Source organism: Labrus bergylta, chromosome 2, assembly GCF_963930695.1.
Source record: "Labrus bergylta chromosome 2, fLabBer1.1, whole genome shotgun sequence".
Classification (NCBI taxonomy): Eukaryota; Metazoa; Chordata; class Actinopteri; order Labriformes; family Labridae; genus Labrus; species Labrus bergylta.
The window spans coordinates 25,222,739-25,239,377 of NC_089196.1; the positions used below are offsets into that span (position 1 = coordinate 25,222,739).

Consider the following 16,639-nt stretch of genomic DNA (forward strand, 5'->3'; position numbering starts at 1 on the left):
CAATGATTTGTCCCTCTATTTCTAGGGGAACTTTTGGCTAAATAGGAAGGAATGCTCACAGATTTTGAGTTTATAAATACTAAATTGGGGCACCAATGTCCAAAAGAATTCTCAGTGCTCTCAAAACCCTCCATACATGTAAAGAAATAGAGAGCTTCATTTTGCTAGTTTTCCACAACTGATGATAGTTCTCTTTGATTTCTTTTCATTTCATTTCAGACACTTTCAAAATAAAGCACTTACATTGGGTAGCCTCAGTAGCTCAGTCTGTAGGGACTTGGTTTGATAACCTGAGGGTTGCCGGTTTAAGTCCCGATGCGGACCAAGTCTGGAAATTGGTCTTGAAGCTGGGGAAGTTTCAGTTCACTTAAGAGTGAACAAGAGCACTCGCTGTGGGAAGCCCCCCTCCCTCTGACACCTCTCGATTAGTGCATGTCCACAGGATCCTGTTTGTGTGTATTTCTGCCTGTGTGTGTAGCATGCTAAACAATGGAGTGTAAAATGTAATATCCCCTCGCAGGATTAATAAAGTACAGCTGTTGTACCTCTTTAACTACCACTGAAATATTTGGATAAATGTCTAATGGGGCATTGTGTAAAGTTATCAACAGATGCTTATCTAAACGTCATCACAGCTGCACAGCGAATTAAAAAAACAGTAAGTTTGCCTCCTTTAGTAAAAGAGCCTGATTGTCGAGAGATACAAGTGAGCAACTTCAAACTGAAGAATATCACAAAATGCCCAGAAACGCATTCAGAATCAGGATTGATGGGGAAATTTAGGATCAATAAAATCTAAATGACAGCCTCCACTCTGGAAACAACAGGGTAAGTGACACAGATAAATAGCAGGCAGCAGAGATTCCTGCAGGTGTGGAAGCAGGTGGATGCAGATCTGTGGTTCAAACTCCAGAGACGTCATGGACAACATTCATGTTGCTGCTCTACTTTGTACTACTACTTGTTTGTCATAAAACCAGACATGGCTTTAAGGCTGGTTTTTTTGTTGTCTTGTTTTCATATCTCTACGACAATATTAGCATATTGTTGATGTTTACTGTTTTTATTGTTATTTCATTAGTGAATTAAGGAACAAATTAGCAAGCTGTATTATATGATCCAACAGCCAGAGCCCAGAGGGCAACGGAAAGCAATCAGTGCAGCATGCTTTGGGAATGCTTTGATAACGGCACCAAATGTGCACAAAGGAACTGTTCAGGCCAGAAAATCTGCTTTGGATTTCTGCTTTTGATTTCTGGCACTTGCTGATATAGTTATTGTGTTTCTGCCTCTTGAGAAATATTTCAGCCTTATCATATCCCGTCTCTGTTTTGGCTGGCCTGACAATTTCCATTGTGTTTAAACCCAATCAGATTGGGGCAAACTGGTAGTACGTAAAGGCCGATGTGAGTGTCGACACTGCCTTACTAGTCAACAAGCTTCCTAAACCTCAAGAACTTTAAAAGAAACCATGGGCCATATTTGTGCTACCATCTTTAAGAGGCTAGTGTAAAGGAAGAGAGATGATGGAGAAAGAGATTGGCATGCAACACAGGTGTTGTGCTAACTGAGTAAAGAGTATATACAGTATTGTGAGTTGTATATCAGGTATGATGGCATGCTCCGGCGACACGTAGGCTCATACACTGGTACACCTTTATACAGTATATAAGGCAATTCTTGGTCTACTCTGCTCCCACACTATCTATGTGTTTTTATCACCCAGAGAAGTACCAGACAGAATTCTTTGTGTTCTCAGGACTTCTCTCTGTCCCAAACTCTCAAACTGAAATAAGGAAAAGGGCTTTTGGGTATTCTGCGCCCTCAGCCTGGAATCTGTTGCAGAATGACTTGAAAGTCAAGGAGCTGGTGTCCTTAAAAAAAAAAGTAAACTTAAAATGAAAGGCCGGGAAGCAGATTCAAAAGGATGTTGATGTTCTTAGCTTGACTGCTTGAATTACTGACTCGCAAATATCACTCATAGACGGTTCTCTTTAATGCACATTTTAGTGTTTATGAATTGTACTTTTGTGACTCCCTTTGTGCCTCTGTCTGTAACTTTGTGTTGCTGACTGTCTCTGCCAGGTCTCCCTTGGTAAAGAGGTTCTTAATCTCAATGGGACCAACCTGGTTAAATAAAGGTTCAATAAAAGTATTAAAATATGGCATAGATTTCCAATTTTCTTTTCCATTTACTTCGTAATATCCTAATTTGTCAACAATTGTTAGTGAAGCCGACCTAATAGAAGTCCATGAGTATCTCCATACACATCAAACAGAGAAAATAACAGAGGGGCATTTGAGTGCACCCCTGTGCTGTCTGGCCTCTTGGTTTCATTTATCTGTATGTTTTATTCATGTGCCCCTGCAGCCTGACAGACACACCTGGTTGTTGTGTCTCTGTGTGCTCATTTAGTTCAAATACAAAACAAAATCAAGTAAAACTTCAATATCAAAAAGGAAATATGAGCCACATCGTATGGAGGGGACGTGAACTTTATAAAAAATAAAGAAATCAAAGGACCCAGGTGCAGAGAGGACAGGTTACTCACGCCTGAACTGTGTGGGAGTAGAACCACAGTGACATCAGGCCTCTGACGTCAGCCACCAGCCTGACAGGCCGACCTCTTTGAGTGCTGCGGGCTTTTAGGTTTTTGATTGTCCTTCTGTCTGCGTGTGCAGGGCACTTCTTTGTTCTTCACATCGGTCTCACCACCTCGCCTGTGTCCACTCTCCCTCCCTCTCCCCTTTACTTTTCAAATGTATAAATCCATCTCCTTGACTGTCCGTATTCCCATGATGACGTCTGTAATGTTTTTTCTAGTTTAACTTGCCTTTTAGTGGGCTGACGTTGTGACACAGTTGCCAGCTGCCTTCAGACTAGGGATGCAACGATACACTCGATTGACGTAACACAATCCAAGGTTCACAAAAAACATTTTATCAAGATTTTCTTCATTTTGATAGAGGCATGAGAGTGAAGTCACTTTCTAAATACATGTAAAAAAAAATGAAAATATACTTTCACTGATTCTTTTTTATTATGATAGTAAGTTTTAAGAATTGACACTTAGAATATCTGTTGTTTAAAATAAAGAATGAATTCCAAATCAAATAAATACACACAAACGGGCGGCAAATGTTCAAGTCCGGCCTGCGGCTTCTCTCCCGCATGTTGTTCCCCAATCTCTCTTCCAATTCCCTACTCTATCCCCTGTCCTATCAAACTAAAGGCAAAAGCCTAAAAATATTATAAATATACTGTACATATGGGGAAAATCTCTTAAAATGAACAGAGTTGCAGCCTCTTGGAGCCAGTGGCACTAAAGCAGAGAAGCATTTCAAAGCCGGCATTTTCTCAACAACTGATTTTGTGTCGTCTAATATAAGTTTTCATTCAAGTTTTTGAAACGTTGGGTCATTACAACCAGCTCTAATGTTTTAATCATCAGCTCACACCGCTGCAAGTAGTAATCTCTTTGGCTCTACAGTCATTTAGGCGAGCATAAGGTTTAAAATCTGCCTCCCACTGTATGTTATTAATATTTTTGGTGTCTCGAGCTTCGCAGCGTGTCACTGTATGATGTGTTGAATCATGATAATTGTGCTATTGGTGTAGTTTATCAATCTCTTGTAATGTTTGCACACTGTTTTTGTCTAGTCTGTCATCTGCTAACCTCACATCTACACTCTGGGTTTGAATTATGACCAGTCTAAAGCCTCAAATCGACCGTGTTGCCCCTCTTCTATAGCTACTGACATCCTTACTTTAAACTGGGTGTGTTAAAACAAGCAGCAGTTGTAACCGTGCACATGACTCACACTTACTCAAAGGCTCAGTTGACTGCTTTTGTGCCTTTTAGCCTGCATTGACTTATTCTGCAGACTGTAATCAATACCTAGACAGAGGTCAATCGTCAATTAGCTCTGCCTCCAATCAAAGGAATGCTGAATATGAAAAGCTACAGACTCTGGTTGGGTCTGAAAGGAGCTTAAAAACTGTGAGTCAAAGAACTGCCTGACGCTCCCAGTTTAAAAAGAGCTGCACGCTGCCTCGAGTTCTGCTTTTATTGTTTCAACGCTTCATAACATTTGTGAAGCACAATTCGACAGAGTCACCAGTCATCACCTTCCCAACAGCGTTCAAAAGGAACTGTACACCCGGGGGCTAGAGGACATGTTTGAAAAAAAACTGAACAATGGGACTAAAATAAGAAACCCTGCTAAAAAATAGAACTTGCCCAGGGAAGCTTTCAACATTCAATTTTTGTTCAGAAGCTGACACAACACCCTTCATTTTCTTTTAAACAATTGCTGATTTAGGCTGAAAAACATTTGAGATCTTCTGTTGTGTTATCAGACTTTCACATTTAAAGAACTGGAGAGGATGCTGTCAAGTTTTTCTATGAAAGTTAAAGGTCACATATAATACTCCTTTTCAACAACACAAATCTGACAGCTCCCCAAAACATGTCTGTGAAGTTTATTTTGATAAGATCCTGATTTGATCATGCCTATAAACCCCTCTATTTCAGCCCTGTTTAGAACAGGCTGTTTCTGTGTCTGTCGCTTTAAATGAGCTGTGTTTGACCACACCCCCTCTCTGGAAGGACTTGTGCTTCCTTCACCATGCACAATTGTTTACGGTGGGAAGGAGGACTAAGAGGGCAGAACAAACACTCAGCTGTGGGAGTGTCACCCACATGGGGGAGGGGTTACTGCCCTTTGTGAGGTCACAAAGTGAAAATCTCTAAACGGCCTGTTTGAGCACACATTTTCTGAAAAGTGGAGCAGACAAAAGTGCATTTTGCATAATATATGACCCTTAAAGCCAAAAGTGGATAAACAACGCATCACAAAGTTTGGTGTTTGTGTTATTTCACCGCAGAGGTCCTGGAGTTTTTTTCTTGTGGAGTACAAATCTTTTGAATAATACGCTTTTGTACGTCATGATACAGTTTAAGATGAGAAAAAGAAAAGAAAACATGCTTAAAAAAAACGTTACCTGTTATGGCTGACTTGAAGCTCTCCAAGAAGCTGATTCTTGAACCACTGGTCAAAGTCCACGTTGTCGAACAGCTCATAGGCAGCCAGTCCCACGGCATTGTATACTGAAGGAGAAAAAATACACCCTGAGTCAGAAAACAAAAACGTATATGAACAACAGTCTAAGTAATGAAGGACACCTAAAAAGCTGCACAATTGTTCAAATCTGAGATTGATGGATTACGCTGATTACATGAGCCGTCAAATATTTAAACTGGTATCATCCATGACCCAAGCAACTGAGGAGGAGCTGTTGAGTAGTCATGGAGTTATAACAACGAACTGAATGTAACAAAAGGTGCTAACATATGAAGTGACATAGCCATAATAAAAAGCCATGATATAGCCATAACATCTGGCAGTAAGTTTACCTTGTTGGACTGACCTTTACTTCTGACCACAAAACCATTCAAATCTATCCAGTCTCCATCACGGTTTCTGTTATCTGTTATCATAATTCTGCTGAATTATGTCCAAGAAGAAGGGCTATTTGGCTTTATTTTGGCACAACGGGATGAGATGGAAATACACCCTTACTTTTCTGTTTTCCCCCAAGCAGTATTTTTTGATTCCTCATGCACGACCGTTTGATTTATTTTAGTTTGGGATTGAGATAACCGGAGGTCCAGTTTTCAGTCTTTTGTTTTAGCTTAGGTTTGCTTAAGTCGTAGTTTTAGGGGGAGGTGCTGAGAGCGAAGGCCTGTTGCATCTTTTGCAAGGTCTCAAGTCCCTTTTGTTTTGCATTGGTTTATCTTCATCTTTTGTGTATTTTTGGGGGGGATTAATGTGAGTAAAGCTCTGGGTTTAAACCTTTCAATGCGTGTGGCATGCCCTATCTGCCCTACCATGCATCGAGCATTTTTGTTTGAGGAGGCTGTAACACAGTCAATGATGTCAACCTGCAAGTGTATGTGGTTTTTAGTGCACAGTCATTCAGTCTGTCCTTAAAATATGCAATCAAGTTATGGCCAAATGTTAAAAAAAATAATAATAATAATAATTTAGGCAACATAATGTTGTTGGAAGGCATATAAGGAGCAGGCGTATAACAGAGTTACAACACTAAAAGGTAAATTTCAAGCAGAAATTGGTATAGTAGTGACAAGAAAGTGGAGAGGGGTAGTAATAAGACTTCAGGGGAAAAAGATAAAAGAAGAGATGAGAATAAAGTTGGCAGTTTGAAAGCAGTTATACAATGGCAGAGATAAAGGGACAGGAGTCATACAGGACATAAAGCAATGTCTCCTGTTACTATTTATATTTCATGTTTCAAAGAAATGAATTTAAAGATGGAAGCAAGAAGAGAAGAGGAAAGGGAAAGAACAAGGACTAAGATGGACTAATATGATTTATGAAACGGAAACTTTTCCCATTACTTTAATCCTCTAGTATTATGAAAGGTTGGCGCTAGGCCCGAGCATATTGGAATCTATGGCATGTCTGTATGGATGTGTGTGTGTGTGTGTGTGTGTGTGTGTGTGTGTGTGTATGTGTGTGTGTGTGTGTGTGTGTGTGTGTGTGTGTGTGTGTGTGTGTGTGTGTCTCAGAGAAAAGCCACAGTTGAAAGCAGGGTAGGGATATAAAAATACTATAGATGTCCCTCAGAGGAATGATCCGAAACTTAAGGGGCAGCTAAACGCCTCTTCGACATATTTTCGCTCGTTTATCATGACAAAGAGACGGATTGGATGGAGGGATAGGCAGAAAATATAGAAAGTCTGAGGGTGCTGAAGCAGTGGCCCCGTCCTTATTGCAATAACCAAAGCCATGAGGAGCCATGAGGAGCCATGAGGAGTTTCTTTTTATAGGTACATAAAACTGAGAGAAAATTGCAAACTGTCAGAAAGAGTAACAAGCATCTTTCTTTTGCTTCAAATCTTTTTTTTAGGAAGGCTGACGCCAAGAAAGGCAGCAAGCTGTCGAGTCTGGATCCTCACTATTCTCCAGTCTTCATTAGTACATTAATTAACACATTATGTTTGTTGTTCAAAGAGAACGATATATGTTTTAACTGACACAGTTCAGCTTCTTTCTAAGTCAAAAGTGTTATTTCTTGCTCCATTGCTCTCCGATTCTTCGGGCTCCCTGAAATAAGATACTGAAAAGTTTTCTCGGTCTTTTTAGAGTTCACAAAACAGCATTTCAGAAGGCTAATGGGGTACTTAAGCATACCAACTCAGTTTAGATGTGCAATTTCTGAGACGGATGGTAAATGCTGCTACGAGTGCAGCATTATGATGACAAATGTGGGACAAGAAAACAAATGTGTAAACACCTCACGGATGTCTGCAGCAACAGAAATAATACTTCATCAGCTTCTAGAGAGGTTCATACTTGGTTTAATGCCAGTTAGCAGCATCCAGGGATCGGACAAAAGTGACAGAGTGAAAGAGTGAGAGATAGGGACAGAGAGAGAGAGAGAGAGAGAGAGGAACGAAAAAGAGAGAGACAGAGTGAAAGAGTGAGAGAGAGGGACAGAGGGACAGAGAGAGAGAGAGAAAGGAACGAGAAAGAGATAGACAGAGCGAAAGAGTGAGAGAGAGGGAAAGAGAGAGGGAGAGAGAGAGAGAGGGAGAGAGAGTGAGAGAGGGACAGAGAAAGAGATAGAGAGAGAGAGGGAGAGAGAGTGAGAGAGGGACAGAGAGAGAGAGAGAGAGGAATGAAAAAGAGACAGAGTGAAAGAGTGAGAGAGAGGGACAGAGGGACAGAGAGAGAGAGAGAGAGAGAGAGGAACGAGAAAGAGATAGACAGAGCGAAAGAGTGAGAGAGAGGGAAAGAGAGAGGGAGAGAGAGAGAGAGGGAGAGAGAGTGAGAGAGGGACAGAGAAAGAGATAGAGAGAGAGAGGGAGAGAGAGGGAGAGAGGGACAGAGAGAGATAGAGAGAGAGAGGGAGAGAGAGTGAGAGAGGGACAGAGAGAGAGATATAAAGACAGAGAGAGAGAGAGACAGAGTGAAAGAGAGAGAGGAACGAGAAAGAGAGAAACAGAGTGAAAGAGTGAGAGAGAGGGACAGAGAGAGAGAGAGGAACGAGAAAGAGAGAGACAGAGTGAAAGAGTGAGAGATAGGAACAGAGAGAGAGATAGAGAGTGAGAGAGAGGAACGAAAAAGAGAGAGACAGAGTGAAAGAGTGAGAGAGAGGGACCGAGGGACAGAGAGAGAGAGAGAAAGGAACGAGAAAGAGATAGACAGAGCGAAAGAGTGAGAGAGAGGGACAGAGAGAGGGAGAGAGAGAGAGGGAGAGAGAGTGAGAGAGGGAACAGCGAGAGAGATAGAGAGAGAGAGAGAGAGAGAGAGAGAGACAGAGTGAAAGAGTGAGAGAGGGACAGAGAGAGAGAGAGGAACGAGAAAGAGAGAGACAGAGTGAAAGAGAGAGAGGGACAGAGAGAGAGAGAGAGAGAGAGAGAGAGATGCTGTACAGCTGACTGATCACTTATAGCCTCAGGTAAAAAAAAGTGCAGAGGTCCTTATAGATGACGCTGATTTTCTGCATTTGAGGAGTGTTAACATGAATTTATACTACTTTGTTCTTTAAGGTAAAACATGTTACGGCTGTGATCCTTGAACTGGGGAGGCGCATGCGCGTGTAAGCGCCTTTGTGTGTAGAGACGACCTGGGTGTGTTTCCACTTGTGAGGTGAATAAAGTCTGTGAACTGAATAAACGTGTTTATTATAGTTAACAGAGTTCTGGACCTCGCTGTCATCAAGGCTGGTATCAGAATTCTTAACGCAGAGACAGGGATTTATTTCACAAAACATCTTAACTCCGCCGCCCCCCCCCCCCCACACACACACACACACACACACACACACACACACACACACACACACACACACACACACACACACACACACACACACACACACACACACACACACACACACACACACACACACACACACACACACACACACACACACACACACACACACACCTTTAAAACGTGTCTTCAAACAGATGTCTATGATTCACGAGGGTCACCTCTTCACGTCAGTAAAATCTGTAACTCTTGATTTATCTGAAAGTCACATCCTGAGCGTTTGTCAGCTAAAAAAGAATTTAAGCAGCCGGCCCCCCGGTCATGTCGCATGACGGTACGTATTTAGGCAGATGTCATTATCGCACATCAGATGGACAAATAAACCTTTTCTGATCCTTAGCTCCCTGACTCGAGCTCAGACTTAAAATTGGGTTCAGAGTTTAACGCAGTGTAATTATAGTTTCAGTCTATAACTGTTTATTTAAATCAGCACCTGTTGTTATGAAGAGCCACCCTGGCTCTTTCAGCAGCTCTATCTTTGTGGCTGTGGCTCACAGTTCCACTTATCTTCCCCTGCTGCTACCACAGCTTCATCATCCAGTCAAGTCTGCTGTTTATCGACACTGTCAACACCCTGCTGAGATCTCGACAGGTTTCCTGCTTTAACAGAGGCTCTCTGAGCAAGTTTTCCCAACTGTTTGTGATTTAGTTGTGTCTGCCATAAAACCAACAGAATGACAGCCTTGGCGTGCCAAAGAGAAATAAATACAAAAAAAAACAGAGAGGAATACAAGGGAGAGCAATGAAAGACAAAAGAGAGGGGAGAGAAAAGATTTACAAAGACCGGACAGATTGGGTGAGTCAGAAAGCAGTACTGACAAAGTGTATCCGTATTTTGAATTTTCATATTCATGTGATTACGCAGATGTCAAAATATTACGGTAATGCATACTAGAGCCTGATCGATAAATTGGCTGGTTGATGATAGAGGCCGATATTAGCATATCCAGGGACTATCAGTATCTGCAATATTTATCGCAGATATCTGTAAAATTACTAGATTTATTCACCAGTCAAACAGCATTTCATTTGACTATCATTGTATTACACCAGCAGTGAAACGTTGTTGCTGTCACCAGCGCCGTGTGCAATATGGATTACAGCAAGAATGAGCTCCCTCCAGAGTGTCAAACTGTGACGCACGTGCATGAGCAGTTACTTTCCAGTTGAGTGACCATCTTATCTTCGTTATACAGTTTCTTTTCCACAAGTGTTTGATAACTGCATATAAGGGATCAACGCAATATATATGTTTATTTATCGAACTTAGATCTAAAAAAATATATCGGACAATAGCCAATATACATATACATATATATATATATATATATATATATCAGTATCTGATTGTTTATTCTGCCACCAATATCGATATCAGTATCGGCCCCAAAAAAATCCCATATCGGTCCGGCCCTAATGCATACTATTGCTCTATTTATTCAAATCCATATCTCAGTTTGAAGTCCTCCACCTTTCATCTGCTTTCAATGTTTGTTTTGTTTTTGTTTTGTTTCTGGTAGAGTTTAAATAAGGAGACAAAATGAACTTGAAAACCTTCAAGTTTGTTGGATTAAAAGATTAAAAAGTTAAGCCAGAAATTCAGACTTTTGAGTTCACAACAGTGATTTAATACATCTGGCCCGAGGGGTGAATGTGGTCCTTGAAAGGGAAACTGTGTTGGGAAGCCTTTGACTCACCTGCATCCTTCATCAGCAGCTGAACAGGCTCTTCCACGTTGGTTGGCCCTGAATGGACAGATACAATATAGATATTTAATGGTTGTGACAATACAGACAGGAGCTAGGAGAAACATGTAATAGAAACAGACATGGACCCAGTGACCACATCATGTAACAGCTTCAACTCACAGAGGCCTGGGCCGTCACTATATCCGTCTTGTCTCAGTCATTTTACAGTTTCTGTTTTTTTCACACTGTAATAGTCCTCTTTGTGTACTCAGGTCTCAAAAATCAATAGCTACCTGCCTTCAACCCAATCTGCTGTCTTTCTTGCTCCAGCAGAAGCGATTTCCAGTCTGTCACTTGAAAACAAAAGCAGCTTGGGAGACAGGCCGGAAGCAGACCCTGTTATCCGCTAGTCTGAGCAATGGCCCCAGTTATTCAGTACCAGAACAAGATCTACAGGCTGGAAGCATCAGGGGACCAGTAGCAGGGACGTGTGTGTGTGTGTGTGTGTGTGTGTGTGTGTGTGTGTGTGTGTGTGTGTGTGTGTGTGTGTGTGTGTGTGTGTGTGTGTGACTGGCTGGCTGGCTGACTGACTGACTGACTAGAGAGTTAAGAGTGGTTGTAATGGTGAAGGAGGCTGTCACTAAGGAACATGAATGTGAGGTCAGACCTGTAAATACTGCACATATTGCTGAGAGAAACCCGATACATGTATTAAAAAAAAATGCATCAATCACGTCAACTGAGGACAGGACATATAATGATGGATGAGACGCATCAAGATTTTTTTGTCATGAAGGAAACTAAGCAATATTCAAATCCTTTATACTTAATTTCAGACCCATAGGTCCATATTAGAGCCCAACCAATTCCCATATGGGCATATCCAGTGACTATCGGTATCGGCTAGTTTTAATGCAGACATGTGCCGATATTACTCGATTTATTCACCAGTAAAATAGCATTTAATTTGAGTTTGATTGTATTACACCAGCAGCATGTGCTACATGGATTATATCAAGTATTATTACCCTCCACAGTGTGAAGCGGTCACGCATGTACATGAGCAGTTGTTTTCCAGTTGAGTGTTTGAAAATCTGCATTTGAGGAATCGACGCAATAAATGTGTATATCTATATCTATCTCTGCAGATAGACATATCTCAACACAGAAAGATATCAGCCGATATATCAGATTTTTTTTCCCCCACAATTTCGATATCGGCCCAAAAAATCACTGATACTTGAATGGATGTTAAAAGGTATGCTGAAAAGAGAGCACACTGTACATTTGCCTTGAAATGATATATAAAGTGACATTTAACTGACCCTGGAGATTCTGAACCATATCCAGCAGGACTGGTGTCAGTGTCTGGCTGTAGTTGTGGAAGATATCCAGGAACAGTACTTCTGTGCAAGGCTGAATAGAGGAAGAGAAGAGACACAAGTAAAGGCAAGTTAATATGTAGAATGGGGGGGGGGGGGGGGGGGCGCGTTGGTGGGATGTTAACCTACATAACGTGGAGCATGAATATTGAATTTGCTGATCATAAATGTATTGTTCAGCTAATCCATTTAAGTCTTTAAATGAAAAATAAAAAAATAGTTAGGTTTGGAAATCAATTCAATCAATTAAGCCTGAACCGAAGTGTTGTAGCTGCTGCAATAAGTCACTGTCTGAGGGATTTCTTTGTTTGTGTATCTGTGTGTGTGCGCGTGTGTATCGGTGTGTGTGGCTCAAACAAGAGTGATGGTAACTCAATCACCTTCAGTAGAGTATTGGATTTTAGATGTCACAGAAAAATCAATATTCAATAAAGGAGTATCCATGGACTGAGCCAATTCATGAACAGCAGCTGTGTGAGACTTCTTAACGCACGTCCCTGTGATGTCTTAAAGCTTTTCTGCCATTGTGGTTCAGAGGTCAGAGGACACATTGAAAAAGACAACACAGAACAAACCTTTCTTCTGTTGGGGGGGGGCGGAGGGGGGATATGCAGGAAGACCATAATCAGTCATTAGAATGGGCAAACATAGAAAGAATGGATTTGCGTAGGTGTTGTAATTCATGAAACCTCCCGAGCATAAAGATACGCTACTTCAAAGGCCAGAAGAGGGCATACATACGCAGGAAGCTATGTGTGTATTCAATGCCTTTGTGAAAGCTAAATAGAAGCTAAATGAAGTTACCCTTCTGTGCACAGATCTGCAGAGACGCTGACGTGGATCATTTCAAACTTCCAGCCTGAGGGACGCCGAAGGTATAAACTCTTAATATAATGAACATAATTATGTACAAAAAAAACTGTTAGGCAACTCTAAACTTTAATTAAGTTGCAGTGATTTGGCAGCTGGTGTTTATACCTGTAACAAACCCAACACCTCCGCATGAAAGACTAACACTGAAGGGATACATTCTGTGAGAGAGCTGTTCAGTATTTTCTACGTCAGTTTAGAAAGTCTTCTAAATTGAGGTTATTGTTCCACTGTGTAAATGTCTCATCTTTCTGTTGAAGTATTCCTTGAATGATTAAAAAAAAAAAAAATCTGAATTAAAATGAGATTCGATGCATGAGAGGGTTTCCATCTGACTTGACCAAAGTGAAGCTCTTTTTCTCACAGCAGTTCAAAGCTTATATTCTCTTTGTTAGTCTGTCTACCCATTTCATAAGACAAAAAATAAAGGTAAAAAATGTAGTTCCATGACAAATCTGTCAATATTGGTGTGAGGGAGCGTCACTTATTCCCTCAGAAAACTCCTTTATTTCTCATTTTCATTGAATATTTTTGTTTTATTTGATGTGTTCATCAGCTACTGTTGGGTCCACTTTGGTTGTTTAATGGATGAGCTTCATTTAGTATGTATCCTGAAGTATTTGCTGCTGTTTTTTTGTGTTTTCTTTAAAGTTATTTTTTCTGGCCTTTTTGCCTTTATCAGATAGGATAGTCGAACAGAGATGGGAGCCTACATAAAAATGCAAATCCAGCACTAAGGCCAGACTTCTTCACAGCATTATTGTGGCCTCTCTCTCTCTCTCTCTCTCTCTCTCTCTCTCTCTCTCTCTCTCTCCTTAAGAAGGGGTTAAGCAGATGGAACTTAACAAAGAAGAGAAATTGGAGAAAAAAAAACAAGGGGAACAGAGAGAAAATCAAATATTGGATAAGAGATTATGTCATAATGGAGTATATTTTGCTAGAAAAAAAAGCCGCTGCCAACTCACGGAACAGCTGCAGGATTATAAACTGCAATGTATTTCATCTGTTTGGAGCCACCACATAAATAACTTTTCATATTTGATACATAAATCAGAGAGAATCTGTTTTGGCAAGTAATATGATAGCAATTCCATTAAACTGAAATTGTCTGCTCTTATGAGTCTTTACCTTTGCTTACGGCTCCAGGCATGCAATTCTATTCCAAATTCAGTTTTTTGTCTTGAATGTTTGTACTTTGATCATGACAAACTAGGCAATTTTTTATGTTATTTTTTTTTACCTCGAATGAAGCATGGAGGACATACTATTTTTTTATGAACACAATTCCTCTTGTCATTCCCGCCTTTATGACAAGCTAGGGACACCAGGGAAAAGATGCAGCGCGGTTATTTTGCAGAAAGGTTTGAGCATAGTGTGTACAACCATAATCAATGGGGCACTTACACACAAAACACAGAGGTGGCTGAAAATTCCAACGACTCAGAGACCTGGAAGGACTCTGTTTGAGTTGGTTTCTGCTTCTTACAGGTCATTAACAACAATAAAATAATTTTATTTCATAGTGTGCATGTTTCTTACCCGTAGACTGTATTTCCAAGAGTCACCTCCTGATTCTTCAACAGCTGCAGAGGAGAGAAGGGGAAGGGGAAGAAAGAGGAGAGGAGAGAGGGTTATCTACGGCTGAAGCTGCTGAATAGTGTACACCTTGTCAGAGTGCGAATGTATTCCTCTGCACTTGTGTGTTGTTCTGCCTGACAGTAGAACTGAATCCAAAAGTCAATACTCTCCACCACTGCATTGAGCCCGTGCGGTCCTGGCTTTATAAAGTGTTATATCTGAGCAATCAGTGTCATTACATCAAGTCTGCAGGGGCACCAGGCTGCAGGCAAAGTATAGTTTGTTATTGACATCTCAATTGCTGCCAAAGCTTTAATCAAAAGTAAGATATTTACCCTCTGGTCATTTTTCCAAGGGGAGTCGACATCAGCACATTCTAGAATAATACGAGAATGTCCAGAGTAATACTACTTGGGAATTAAGCATGTAATGATTTATTTTATTTATGTAAGTGATATGTCTTCTGGTAAGTAAAGGACATTTATCCATTGAATAAAAAACAGTCAATAAATTAATGCTAGGTGAAAGATGTTAAACTCTGCAGATTATCACATTAAAATCACAATTTAAGGGCTTTGATTCATTTGTGTGTTCAACGCAGAACCTAATCTCTTTTTACAGATTCCACATGTAGTCTCCAAATGTAGACTCTGTACACCGGGGTCTGGATTGTCACCATGGGAAGTTCAAAGCTTGATTCCAAGGCAAATGGACCGGTTCAAGGTTTTGAATCTACCATGACCTGGATGACTCAGAACCTACACAGATGTCCCCCCCATGAAAAGTGCGTCACCACTTCATCAATACATCAGCTCAACTAAATTTTCTTGGGAAGCCTGCACTCGAAGACGCAGTGTTGCTTTTATGAAATTCGAAATCTGCACCGATTGGCAATTAATCAATCTCTGGGGCGGCAGCCAAAACTTATAGGCTTTCTAATGTTGACAGTAGATACCTGGATAGAGGAAAGTCTGAGCCAAGACTTCCTCCTCGTGCCAGCCTTATGCAGGAAAACAGTCAATTGAAATCCATTGGCTCATCTACTGTATAAACCATCCATCTTTTTATTAATCTGAATACAGTTTCTTGTGTGTAAAGCTTATAATCTTAACAGTCATAGAGGTTGTTTCTCAACAACTCTATTTTCTGTCTTCAGTTGCATCAGTGATTTACTTTTCATGACTGTAAACCATGACAAGGGCCCAAATGCAACTCCTGATCCGGAGTTCCTTTATCACTTGTGTGAATAAACTCTGGCCGTACTGAACCCCTCGTTGCTCTGAGAGGCTATACCATGTGAGTTCATAGCTAATGGGTTTCGAGATTTCATTTTGGTCAGTGTGTTCCTCCTCTTCATCTGTACAAAATGCATTTTCCTGCACGCAACCAAGCTTGATCAGTACCATTTGTACTGTGGACTAATAACACAAGCAATAATAACTGCAGTAAGAAACATTATCATTGGCAGTAGATTCTGCATTCATATCCAGAAAACTGTATCTGGATTTAAAATATAGTAAAAACTTCCTCGCTACTCTTGATTCCTGCCAGTCTGCGTGTGCAGATAAGTGAAGACATTTTGGATTCACTTTGAGTATCTGCTGATGACTTATTATTACCAAAGCTCTCAGGGTCCTCCTCCCACATTGCCAGCTCTTCCTCTGTGAGCAGGAAGTAGTGTGAAACGAGCCGGCGCCCGATCTCTGTCAGTGTGGGGTGTGTGAAGAATGCCGTCTTGATCTTGTGAGCCTCCAAACTCTCTGGTTTACTGTCTGAGGGAGGGAATGTAAAAAGAGACAAAAGAAAGAATGATGAAAAGAAAGATATTTCCAAATAACTAATCACAATCCATACAATTGAACTAATATTACCACTCAAGTTATGCCTTGGTACTTCCTTGGGCCCTGTGTTCACCTAGCGTTTTTTCCAGAAAAGTGCCGGCTGTGCCCTCGGGAGCGCTTGCATGAAGCATTTGTGCACTGAGAAGAATAGTGCTGCACGTTCACCTTGTCTCTATGACAACAGTCTGTTGACCACAGTCGCTATATGACCGACACTGCCTCATTGCTTTTTACTGCATGCTTTCTATTTGAGATTGTTTTTACCCCACCAGACACGGAGCAAAGAGGATATTGGTACGATTGCGATCCATAGTCTGCAAAAACATGGGGAATATCCTACATTTGGAAACGAGCGCCTGATGACATCAACAGCGCCTTACTGAAAAGTTAAAAGATTTTTCAACTTTAACACTCT

The 16,639-nt window shown here is 40.9% G+C and overlaps 1 protein-coding gene across 1 annotated transcript in view; it reads right to left on the reverse strand.

The window, feature by feature from the left end:
• ipo11 (importin 11) overlaps window positions 1-16,639 on the reverse strand; it is a 135,698-nt gene that overhangs the window by 82,854 nt on the left and 36,205 nt on the right. Inside the window, exons 11-15 of the mRNA XM_020646465.3 lie at window positions 16,003-16,155; window positions 14,345-14,388; window positions 11,879-11,969; window positions 10,563-10,610; window positions 5,006-5,111 (exon numbers count right to left, since the gene is read on the reverse strand). Of these exons, the coding sequence (XP_020502121.1) occupies window positions 5,006-5,111; window positions 10,563-10,610; window positions 11,879-11,969; window positions 14,345-14,388; window positions 16,003-16,155 (442 nt within the window). The remainder of the gene's footprint in view (window positions 1-5,005; window positions 5,112-10,562; window positions 10,611-11,878; window positions 11,970-14,344; window positions 14,389-16,002; window positions 16,156-16,639) is intronic.